Source organism: Solanum stenotomum, chromosome 6, assembly GCF_019186545.1.
Source record: "Solanum stenotomum isolate F172 chromosome 6, ASM1918654v1, whole genome shotgun sequence".
Lineage (NCBI taxonomy): Eukaryota > Viridiplantae > Streptophyta > Magnoliopsida > Solanales > Solanaceae > Solanum > Solanum stenotomum.
Window position 1 is genome coordinate 44,229,938 of NC_064287.1, and position 12,500 is coordinate 44,242,437.

The following is a 12,500-nucleotide window of genomic DNA, read 5'->3' on the forward strand; positions in this document are numbered from 1 at the left end:
TATACTCTTTGCTTGACTTGAAACTCTATACTTAACTTGGAACTTGAGCCTTAGAATGAAGTTAAAACGTTTAATGAAGACTCTTGAAAAGCTTTAAAGACTTGCTTGGACTTACTTAACTTCTAAGCTTGACTTCACTTGAATCGGAAACTAACTTCACTTGACTTTGATCCTAACTCACCTTGAATTGGATTATGGGTTCAAGGACTTGATTGGTGTTTGGAAGGACCTCATGATGTTTAGGAATGATTTAGGAATGATTTGGGACAGCCAAACTTAAGAAAATCTTTGAACATAAATTCTGAAAACAGTGGAGTCAGCGTCCTGTCCGCGACGCGGAGCAGATTTTGTTCACAGAGGGAACAAGTCCGCGACACGGACTTGTTTCATGTAAGAAGCCCGACTTTTCTCCTTCATTTTTCCAACTCTAAACCCTCTTAACTTCAAAGGTTCTAGCCCCAATCACTTAGAAACATAAAATCCCTCAACATTCAATAGAATTCAACTCAAAACCCCAACCGGAAACAAGTCCCAAATCATCAAGAATCTCAACATTTCAATCAACAACAATACCAACTAACAACTTTAACAACTTTAACAACTTCAACCACAACAACTCACAACTTTAACAACAAAGCCAATCCTTTCTTAATGAATAAAGGGGGTTAGGTGTGTGGGGGAAAGGATCACCCAACACTAAAAGCTCACATACCTTGGTAGGGATCACCCCCGACGAAAATCCACGATGATCTCCTTGCTTGATCTCCTCTTCTTCTCTTCTTCTCTTCTTCTTCTCTTCTTCTTCTCTCAAAACCCTCACTCTCACTTCTTTTAAAATGGTAAAACTGATCAAAATGATCAGCCTAACACATTTATATAACCAAAATAAAAGGCTAGGGAAAAGACCAAAATGCCCTTAATGATTCCCGGACGGATTTCCTTGTCAACTGCCCAACTTTCAATGGCCATAACTCGCTCATACGGACTCGGAATTGAGCAAGCTCGGTGGCGTTAGAAAGATCATTCCACGAACTTTGCAACCATAACTGGAATTCCACCTAACTCATCCTGAGCTAGAATTTATGGCTGTTCAAAGTTGGCCAAAAATTCACATTTTCCATACTTAGCCAAAATTTCCAAAACTTTAAAATTCTTTCCGAAAAATGAAAATTTCCAATCCTAAGCCTCTTCAAAGCTGTTTCAAATAGTCGGATGTTACATCATATCTCTCAACTACTCTTACAAATAACCTATAAAGTAGAAAAAAAACATACATTAGTGAGTAAATATTAACTTAGAAGTTAAATGCACTAAGATAAAAATTAACAAACATCACTAACTTCTAACTATTTACAAGAAAAATCAATAGTTAAATATTATTGAATAACGAAATTTTAAAAAGTTACCACAAGTTTGAGTCAAAAACACTTCTAATAAAATTTAATCAAAAAAATTATAACTAGTCCACTTGACTAAATATTAATAACTAATTGATCAAATTTTCCTAAGTCCTCAATCAATTGGACTTGATATCCTTCAGTCATGTGAACGAACATTTTGCAAATACTAAGATTAAGAAAGTGCGGCACCGCCAATGAAAATTGTCTTTTATCAATATTATGCTTAGTCATAAGATTAAGACGTTTTTTTTTATTATGAAAAATCAAAAAAGTATTACTCCCTTTGTTCTCATTTATATTCACCAAATGAATTTCTACTTTATCATTTATATTCACCAAATTTAAAGTGATAATAAATTTTATATTGGTGAGAATAATAAATTTTAAAAAGTAATGATGTGATTATAAATTTTATTTACATATGAAACAAATGGTTAGTAGATATAAATGTGGGGTTGTTTTAACAAAATATAAACTCATGGATCAATTATTGTATTAAAATATCTCAAATCATGATATGAAATCACATGGTGATTCCATATCATGGTTTTTGGAGAATATGATATCACCTCTCATGATATGGAATCATGAGATGAAATCAGCGTAAAATCACATGTCCAAACGCTGATTTCATCTCACGACACCATATCGTGACATGATATCGCATGGCCAAACGCCTACTTAATATAGGTACAAATGTCTCTGATGCTCTTCTCAACAAATTAATAGAAAGAATACATTGATAAACTGAAAATGACCTAAAATACCCTTGAAGTATTGAAATTGGTACAAAAATATCCTCCGTTGACATATTGGCTCTATAATACCCTTTAGGTCAACCTTTGTGGCTCTATAATGCCTTTTTACAAAAGACCCCATTAGCAAATATAATTAAAATTTTGATTTAATACGTGACACTCTATGATTAGTTGAAAATTTAATCAACCTAAGCAAATCAAATCCCAACCCAATCTGAATCCACATATTAAGCCTTAAAAACCGCATCATCTAAATGGCAAAACCCATAATCATTTTCTCGGTTCATTCTGCAAAGGAGAATTCTTCTCCTTCTTCATGACATGGCTACATTATCTAATTACCAATTATTTTTTTTGGAGAAGACTTTTTCTAATTCCCAAATTTTGTAGAGAGATTTTTCATTAAAAGACTTGATCCTTGATCTTGCTGGCTTGTTAGATATCTGAGATGAGAAAATTGTTTTCGCTTTGCAAACCAAACAAGTTTGGGATTTCCCCGAATGTTTAAATTTTTCCAAACTTTCCATCATTGTGTATTTCGTTTTCCTCGTAAACCTAGCTCTTTCTTGATAGAGCCATAAATGTTGACATCAAAGATATTATGGAGCCAATAGGTTAACGAAGGATTTTGCACCAATTTCAATATTTCAAGGATATTTTAGACTATTTTCCGTTGAATAAAAACATATTTATGTAGGTGCCACATACGGTTAATGTAGGTGCGACTAGAATAAAAAGAAGTGGGTACAAAAGACTTAATTAACCAAAGATAAATATATATTAAGTATGATGATAAATAACTATAACTTTTTTTCAAAAATGAAATAACATATATGATCCTTTTCCATCAAGTTAATATATGCAACACTACATTTGACTACACATTTCTAGAGAATATATATGAAAGTAAGACTATTTACAACTAATTAAGCACCCAGAAAATAAAGCACGACTAATTGGTTTACTTTCCAAGTCTCTCTTTCTCCCCATATATAAATATTTAAGTGAGACTTTATTGCTATTTAAAGTCTCAAAACCACATGTTATTAGTCATACCATTTTCCTACTAATATTTGCACTAATGATGAAAACCTTCACTTCTTTTCTCTTAACAATATTCTTGTTGCTTCACTATGTTATGTCCAGTTGAGTCATGACCCAAACCAACATTACTGCTGATCAATTAGCTCTTTTTTCTTTAAAATCCCAAATTATTTCAGACCCTTTTAACTTCTTGAATGAAAGTGGTCACCCGCTATTTCTGTTTGTCATTGGGTATAGGAGTCACTTGTGGTTCTCGCGCGTCACCAGCAAGTGAAGTCCTTGAATCTTTCCTACATGGCTCTTTCAGGAAGGATCCCCGTGATTTTGGAAACCTCACATTTCTTGTTTCTCTTGACTTGAGTGGCAACAATTTCCAGGGAAATTTGCCTCAAGAAATGGCACGTTTGTGTCGACTTAAGTTTATTGGTTTAAGTTTCAACAACTTCAATGGGGAGGTTCCTTCTTGGTTTGAGTTCTTATACCGACTTCAAGTTCTAACTCTTGGATATAATAATTTCACTGGTATCATTCCCTCCACAGTTTCTAATATTTCTAGAATTTGGAAATCTTGTTAATTTGGAGAAGTTAGAAGACATAGCGATCGAGAAACAAGATTACCGACTCTTTCCCAATCTCTGTATTCAATATCTCCTCCTTGCAAGAATTGTTACTGGGAAGGAACAATCTCAAGGGATCCTTACCACGGGAAATTGGAAACTTAACCAAGATGCATACTCTACAGCTTCACCAAAATATATTTACCGGTAAGTAGCAAAATATACATTTATCGGTATACTAGAATATTATTAAATCATCAACTCAGTTTATTCCATATTTCTTCAGGTGAAATACCCAAAGAGACAAGAAATCTTGTTTAGTTGGAGGAACTTAATCTTTGGGATAATAGATTTGGCGGTCCACTTGATATGGAGATCTCAGGGTTGAGAGAAATTGATCTATATCACACAACAATCTATCAGGAACTCTGCCATCGAACATAGGTTATGTCTTACCCAACATAGAATTTCTTTATCTGAGCAGCTTAACCAATCTTGTTGGGATCATTCCTCATTCTATAACCAATTCTTCAAAACTTACTATTCTAGAGCTTTCATACAACAAACTCACAGGCTTCATTCCCAATTCTCTTGGATATTTGACTCGTCTACAAGCCCTAAACTTGGAGGGAAACAATTTAACCACTGATTCATTTTTAAACTTCCTAACTTCCTTAACCAATTGTAGAAATTTGATAACTCTTGTTTTATCTTTCAACCCTCTAAAAGACATGCTTCCAGTATCTATAGGGAACCTTTCCACATCTCTAATGAGATTTTCCGCGAGTAGTTGCCAAATTAAAGGGAGAATTCCAAATGAAGTTGGGAACTTAAGCAGCTTATTAGACCTTGATCTTTCTAATAATAACTTGATTGGATCAATTCCTACATCAACTCGTAACTTGAGAAACCTTCAGTGCCTCTAATTGCACAACAATAAACTTTCAGGATTTATTGGAGATAGTCTATGTAAACTGCAACATTTGGGTGCCATTTACTTTGGTAAGAATTAATTTTCAGGATCTCTTCCTAATTGTCTAGGGAATGTTACTTCACTTAGAGAGATACATATGGGTTCCAACAAATTCAGTTCCAATATACCAGCAAGCTTAGGGAATCTTAAAGATGTATTGTCTCTTGACTTGTCGTCAAACAACATGGTTGGTTCTTTACCTCTCGAAATCGGAAATTTAAAGGCTGCGACACTGATAGATCTGTCAATGAATCAATTCTCAAATGGAATTCCTATAGAAATTGGAGGATTGCAGAATCTGGTGCACCTTTCTTTGAGGCACAACAAGTTACAAGGATCTATACCTGACTCATTGAGCAACATGGTAGGTTTGGAATTCCTAGACCTTTCTCATAACAATATATCGGGAACCATTCCTATGTCTTTGGAGAAACTTCAAAACATGAAGTATTTCAATGTTTCTGTCAACATGTTGCATGGTGAAATTCCCTCGGGGGGTCCTTTCAAGAACCTCTCGAGTCAGTTTTTCATCAACAATGAAGCATTGTGTGGTTCTTCAAGGCTTAGTGTCCCGCCATGCCCCACATCATCAAAGCATAGATCAAATAGGAAAAAATTGCTTGTTCTATTTCTTATGCTGGGAGTTGCACTTGTATTTGTTCCTATTACCCTTTTGTTTGTATGGATAAGGTATAGAAGAGATAAGAAATACCCTCAACAAGATGATTCATTGTCTATTTCAACGAGAAGAAGAATTTCATACTATGAATTGCTCCAAGCAACTGATTCTCTCAGCGAGAGTAATCTGATTGGTTCCGGAAGTTTTGGCTCTGTCTACAAAGGCATTCTCAGAAGTGGGACTGCTATTGCAGTTAAAGTGTTTAATCTGCAACTGGATATGGCATTCAAGAGTTTCAATACAGAATGTGATGTTTTGCGCAACCTTCGCCATAGGAATCTCATAAAAGTCATCACTAGTTGTTCCAACATTGATTTTAAGGCTTTAGTGCTCGAGTATATGCCTAATGGGAGTCTTGAGAAGTATTTGTATTCTCACAACTACTTCTTGGACATCAAGCAAAGACTAAGCATAATAATAGATGTGGCATGTGCATTGGAATATCTCCACCATGGCTGTTCCTCGCCCATAATTCACTGTGATCTAAAGCCTAGTAATGTCTAGCTAGATGAGGAAATGGTTGCCCACCTAAGCGACTTTGGTATTTCAAAACTACTTGGTGAAGATGAGAGTGATTTATACACTAAAACCTTAGCAACATTGGGATATATTGCACCAGGTACGTCTCTTTGTTTTGCTAATTATTTGAACATTGATTTTTCCTGTTCTTTTTTTCCCCACCAAGAAAGTATATTGCATCTTTATATTAATTGTTTGACTGTAGAGTATGGACTGGATGGATTGGTATCAACAAAATGTGATGTATATAGTTATGGGATCATGTTGCTGGAAACATTTACCAGGAGAAAGCCTAATGAGTTTGAGGGAGATCTTAGCTTGAAGCAATGGGTGAATCATTCACTTCCCAAGGCAGCAATGGACATTGTAGATGCCAACTTGATAACATCAACTGATAATCGCTTACAAAGAGAGCTAGATGTTGTGGCATCAATCATGAAAGTGGCATTAGATTGTTGTGATGAATCACCGACAAGAAGGCCAAACATGAAAGATGTTGTAGGGATTCTACAGAAGATCAAGATTCAACTTCTTGCATGTTGAGCATATTCTCGAAATCAATTTGTTTGTTGCAAATGTTTGCTAAATTGTTGGAATCACTGCACAACTCTTTTTGTTTTCATATTCTTACCTCTTAAGTTTTGATTTCTTGATTTTCCACTTGTTGTTGCCATGTCCAAACTGTATTCTGCAGTGTCTCTTTTTGTCACTTCTACAACATAGAAAGCTGGAGTAATCTCAAATGTCTCTGCATCAATTGCTAATTTCCTTTTTCTCCCTTCTTTGCTTCCTTGAATTTTCACTGTCCCGTCTTTTAACAAGACAAAGTTGAACCATCCCAAAATCTTGTGTCACTTCAACATCAAACACATCATTTTCCAAAATATCATGGTTATTAAAGAGCAGATCAGAGGATCAAATATCCAACTGTATAGACAATATCTGCTTGAGGTGATCCACAAAATTTTGTTACTTCAATTTGAGATTTACTACATATAAAATTCGGTGAAGAAAATACAAACATAACTCTACAAGTACGATTATCAACAACCCAACTCTCAAAACTTATACGAGGATAAGAATTTAGAGTGATCAGTACTTCCTTGACGTTCTTCAGAGTCTAACCTGATATATAAGTATTGGTCGCAGAAAGATACTGGAATTGGTGATCGACTTCTTGAATAAGTGTACTTGTAGATTAATGTGTTCAAGCAAACTTTGATGCACCTCAAGACTCAAGTTTTTACAGGATGTCTTTCTCGTCCAACCAAAATTGTGTAATTAATTTTGGTACAAAAACTTATTGTTGTTGGGTAACCATTTGTGAAACTCACCAATATTGAACGCGAACTTTTGTCATCCACAATGGAACAACTTCCATATGCCAAAGCAAATCCAACTATAAATGGGACAACATCAAACACAAAATTAGTAATTTTTTGTAGAACAGATCAACTTCCAATTCATTTTAAATATGACATCAACGCACTTTATACAAAAAAGTTATAATACACCACTTGGATTGACACATCCTTGATCTGGGGAAGACAGGTTGTAAATAATGAACCTTAACTGCTTTTGGTGATGCTCGACAAATGCATCTTAGCAGTTCCCTCAACTGTTCCTTAAAGCTTGTAACATTTCCTTTATCACTTTGTTCAATAATCATCCTCTCAATTTTTTTAGAATGAGATATGAGGACTCTTATTAAGTACATTTCAGTACTTGATCCCTTAAATTTCCTTAACCTCACTGTTTGAATCAATTTCAGAGCTTCATTCACAAGGTCTTCTTCCATTGATAAGTAAGATAATAACTTCGCTGAGTCCCTCGATGTCTCATCAGCCTGAAGAAAAATATTCATAATAGTCAACCTAGAGGCTACACTATTAAAAGATACATACATTTCAATTTAGGCGACATACTTAGACTGGACACTATATAACTGTAATAGAAAAAGAATATAAGAAATTTGTGGTTTTAAATATTTCATGACTAAAGGAACACATCACAATGAAAAGTCCATTTACAATTTCAAATTTTGAAAGATAAGATGTAAAACAGATATAGTATTTATATATATAGAACTGTAAGTATTAGGCACTGTATGTCTTACCTTCACAACCTCATCTATTTCAAGTTCATAAAGGTTAGGAGAATTGCGAAGCAGGCAAAACGCACAAGAAATACTTTCAACTGAAATCTTGAAGTCACAAATTTTCAGGCTTTGCAGTTTTAGTGGCCGGCGAAGTTTGTCTGGCACACGAACTGACCCTAGTTTCTGAAACAATAAATTTGAAGAAAAAGTGACATTACGTGGTGTTAGTTAATTCGAACAGCTAGGAATCAAAAACGCATAAACACAAAGGTTATTTTGTCACCTCTAGGGATGTTCCATTCAGGCAGAGGTGCTTAATGATTGCAAAGATTGGGTTCACATTAAAACACTGAAATGTAATTGTGTAGCTGCTAATGAGAGACATGTTGTCAAGTTTTGGACAAACCAAATAAACAGAATCAACACCAACACAAAATCTCAACTCCAAAGTTTCAAGCATTGGCAGATTAAGCATGTCTTCTGATCCTTGATGACCAGCAATTTTAGAATGTTCCAACTGAAGGCTAATAAGATTGGGAAATTGGGTACCATCCGGAAGCCTAAAGAAACACCTTGAGAGCTTCAAATGTGTCAATGTTGCACAAGTAAATATTCTATTAGGCAACATGTAATTTTCTTCATTTGCCATATCAAGAGTGAGATTTTGGATACCATGCTTCGAGACAAAAATGATGAATTGATCCACATCTGACTGTGCAAGTTTGCACGTACTCGAGATAAGATGAAACCCCATAATATTTCCAGTGTGTTGCATTAGAATCTTATAAATTACGGTTGCAGCAGAAGCACCAATATTAGATACATACTGAAAAAACAGGGGATCAAACACAAGATGTGGACCATATAGGTATCCATTTCTTCGATAAGATGCTAGTTCTTGCAGCGACTTGGATGGGCATAAACTCTAGTATTGTATGTAGTATGGCATTTGGTAAGTCACCGATATATAGTGGTAGACTTCCTACCTTTACTAGCTACCTCACCCATACTTCTTCTAAGAAATATTTTACAATTGAGGGTCTATAAATAGTTGCCTTAGTATTAGGAGTGATGAGCATAAATTTGTGGATATTACTGCACAGTTGTTAAATACGAAAGAAAGCCAATAGGCACTTTTATTGAGTTCTTCAAAGGACCTTTTGTTGAACTTCCCAAGTCTGGTCATTCCCATTGAATTCATTTAGCAAAATCAACAATGGAACCAAGATTTAGATGTTAAATTAATTTAATATTTTAATTTTTAAATTTAGATGTTTGAAAACTAGATGAAAATTTTTATAAGTTGCAATCCTCTTAGTATTAATAAGAAGAAAAAACACATCTTAAAATGTTTTGTTAAGAGTTTGGGCAATCTAAGAAAATGTCTTATGATAGAAAAAAATTAATATTTCAGTAGAATAAGTTACCATATAAATTAAAAATACGCAATTATGTAGGTTCTTGCATTAATTTTAATCTTCTAAAGTGTACAAATCTTCTTAAATATTTTAGTTACTATTGTTTGAGATTGAGTGGCGTAGTTATTGCTATTTCTCTTGGGGAAAAAAAATTACGGACTCGTTTGGAAGATACGAATAAATACATCAGATAGTACTCTGATGAACTACTAAAGTCTACATCAGTTGTGGATTGAGACTTCGTCTCCTTGTATGATCTTGGAGAAGCTCAGAGCTCATAAATCATCTTATGAGGTTGAATTAATTAAGTTCAACGTCCACTTCGATCATGAACGATATCTAATTTCACAAATCGATAAGATTACAAGCGGAAAAAAAAGGGGTGAAATTATGCAAAGACTCCCAATAGATATGCAGATTATATTCAATATTCAATTTAAATATGAAATAAATCAATTCACTTGGCATTACTACTTTTCTTGTACTGTTTCGATGTTCATCCTCTTGAGATTTGGAGAATTATCAATGATAACTTGTACCAAGTACATTTCAATAGCTGTCCCTTTGAATTTCCTTAACCTCACTGTTCGAATCATCCTCAGAGCTTCACTGATCACTTGGTCATGTGCCTTCAAGTAATAGAACAGTTCTGATGAGTGATTTCGTGTCGCTTCAACCTAAAAGAAACAATAATATAGAACAAAATCAGTCAATACACATAACATTTACATAGAACTATACCTAAACGCAAACTCAAAAAATATCACTATAGTTGTTCAATATTTAATAGAGGTACTAAATACAACTCCGTGTATTAAGGAAAATAAAGGTTGCATATAAGATATATAATACAATCATACACGAAATTAGAAATTTCACCAAGGGTATGCAAGATTCAATTATGTATACAAAGTAACACTTGATGTATTTCACAGTATAATTTTCCAGCAAACAATGTTTAACTGATGGACTTTAATCTACAGCTTTTGAACTTATGTAGCTCGACCACAACACTTGTTATTCACGATATGTGTCTTACCTTCTCAAGTAAATCTATGTCGAGTTCAACAAGCTTAGGACAATTCTGCAGTAGGCAAAGTAGACGGGAAAAACACTTAACAGAAATCTTCAATTCACAAATTTTCAAGCTTTGCAAGTTTAGTGATACATCAAGCCTATTTGTCGCAGGAACCGATCCTAAGTTCTGAAAAAACATCAAGAAAAATTAACATCTGAGATTTGATTACTTAGTATAGCAATTTCTTTTTAAAAAAAACAAATGCCAGGTATTAGTTAATATTCTCGCCTTTAGGGATGAGCCATCCAAGCAGAGGTGCTTAATCCTTTCGAAGAATGGATTCACATTAAAACACTGAAACGTAACTGTATAGCTGGTAAGGATAGACAAGTTCACAAGTTTTGGACAAACCAAATTAACAGAATGAACATTAAAACAACACATTAACTCCAATGTCTCAAGCATTGGCAGAATAAGAGTTGCGTTATTTGATCCAACAGGATGGTCAATTGAAAAAAGTTTCAACTGAAGGCTAACAAGATTGGGGAATTGGGCCTCAACAGGCAGATTAAAGATACACCTCGATAACTTCAAATGTGTCAACGTTGAACAAGTGAATATGCTATCAGGCAACACATATTTTCCATCCGTGTCCATATCTAGAGTGAACTTCTGGACACCATGATTCGAGACAAACATGATGAATTGATCCACATCTGACTGTAAAAGTGTGTGTGACTTTGATATAAGATGGAATCCCCGAATATTTTCAGTATGTTGCATTAGAATTTTACGGATTATGCTAGCAGCAGAAGCCCCAACATGACCAAAGAACAGGTGATCAAACACAAGATGTGGCAGTGTGGACCATATATGTAGCCATTGCTTTGATAAAATGCTTGTTATTACGACATCTTTGATGGGCATGTTCTCTAGTATTCTATGAAGTATGTCATTAGGTAAATCACCAATAGTTGTTGATTTCGTTATATCACTAGCTACCTCGCATAGACTCATACTTCTTCTCTGAAATATTTTATATTTGACAAAACTATTTGATTGAACATGAATTGAAGAGCTATAAATAGTTGCTTTGCTAGTAGCAGTAGAAGGCAGAAAACCAATAGTCACTTATTCATTATTATAAATTCATTGAATTAGTGATTTTGTTCATATTCTCAATACATGAACTACTTATATTCGTGTATGTATATTCCTTAGGTTCTATCATCTATGAACCATTTTTTATTTGAATGCATCTATTTATTACACTTAACAAGGTGACCTTCGGAGTGATTTTTCAGCCTATATATATGGCTGTTCTTTCACCGATTTTTGAGAGATATGAAGACATTTAAATAAGATGATCTATATATTCTACTCTCCATATCTCTGGTCTATATTTCTCGTAGTATATTGATCATATTTTACAACAATAATATACCTGTTTTCCAGCCCCGCCATAATAATACTTACCCACAACTGATAGTATTTTCAGAAAAGGGACACTTTCTTAAATAGGGATACTTACCAATATGTATGGGGAATAAAAAATATTTTTAACAAAATGGTCATATGTAATGTATTGATATGTATATTCTCTTTTCTTTGCCAATAATGGACAGTTCACTATATGGTTTGTGTAGAAAATTATGAAAACACTCTGTTCATCAATCATGTGATAGAGATATATCTGAAATACTTGGAGATATGAGACTGGAAAACTTAATTCTTTGAATGGGACGAAGAGACGAAAGGGAAAGATGATCATGAGCTTAAAATAGAGGATATTGAATGGGAAAAAGCGAGCAGATCATGAGTTTAAAAGACAGAGCATTCATGAGAGTTGAAGTTTCAAAAGCTTCCATTACATACTATTTTCCATATACTCGCGAATGGAAGTCACAAGCAATCACCAACCGAATACTGAAAATAGACAAACAAACAGACAATTGGAGGGGCCATGATTTGTCTCACTTAGTTCGAAAGAAACATTCCTAAACTTTGCAAAATTAAAAACAATCCTAGATTGTCAT

General features: G+C 34.3%; 3 protein-coding genes across 3 annotated transcripts in view; 2 read left to right on the plus strand and 1 right to left on the minus strand.

Annotated features, from left to right (window-relative positions):
- The window catches only part of LOC125867603 (uncharacterized protein At4g28440), a 162,608-nt gene that overhangs the window by 85,224 nt on the left and 64,884 nt on the right, over positions 1–12,500 (plus strand). The window lies entirely within an intron of this gene.
- LOC125868782 (putative leucine-rich repeat receptor-like serine/threonine-protein kinase At2g24130) lies at positions 4,830–5,915 on the plus strand. The gene has a single exon (XM_049549345.1). It carries the CDS (start codon positions 4,830–4,832, stop codon positions 5,913–5,915), a length of 1,086 nt encoding a protein of 361 aa, XP_049405302.1.
- Positions 12,361–12,500, minus strand: part of LOC125867601 (nuclear transcription factor Y subunit B-6-like) — an 894-nt gene continuing 754 nt past the window's right edge. Inside the window, exon 1 of the mRNA XM_049548153.1 lies at positions 12,361–12,500. This exon is cut by the window's right edge and continues 754 nt beyond it. The gene's annotated coding sequence lies outside the window, so the exon portion shown is untranslated.

Excerpts from the sequence above, each read along its gene's own strand:
- LOC125868782 (XM_049549345.1), top strand. The coding sequence starts at position 4,830 with ATGGGTTCCAACAAATTCAGTTCCAATATACCAGCAAGCTTAGGGAAT.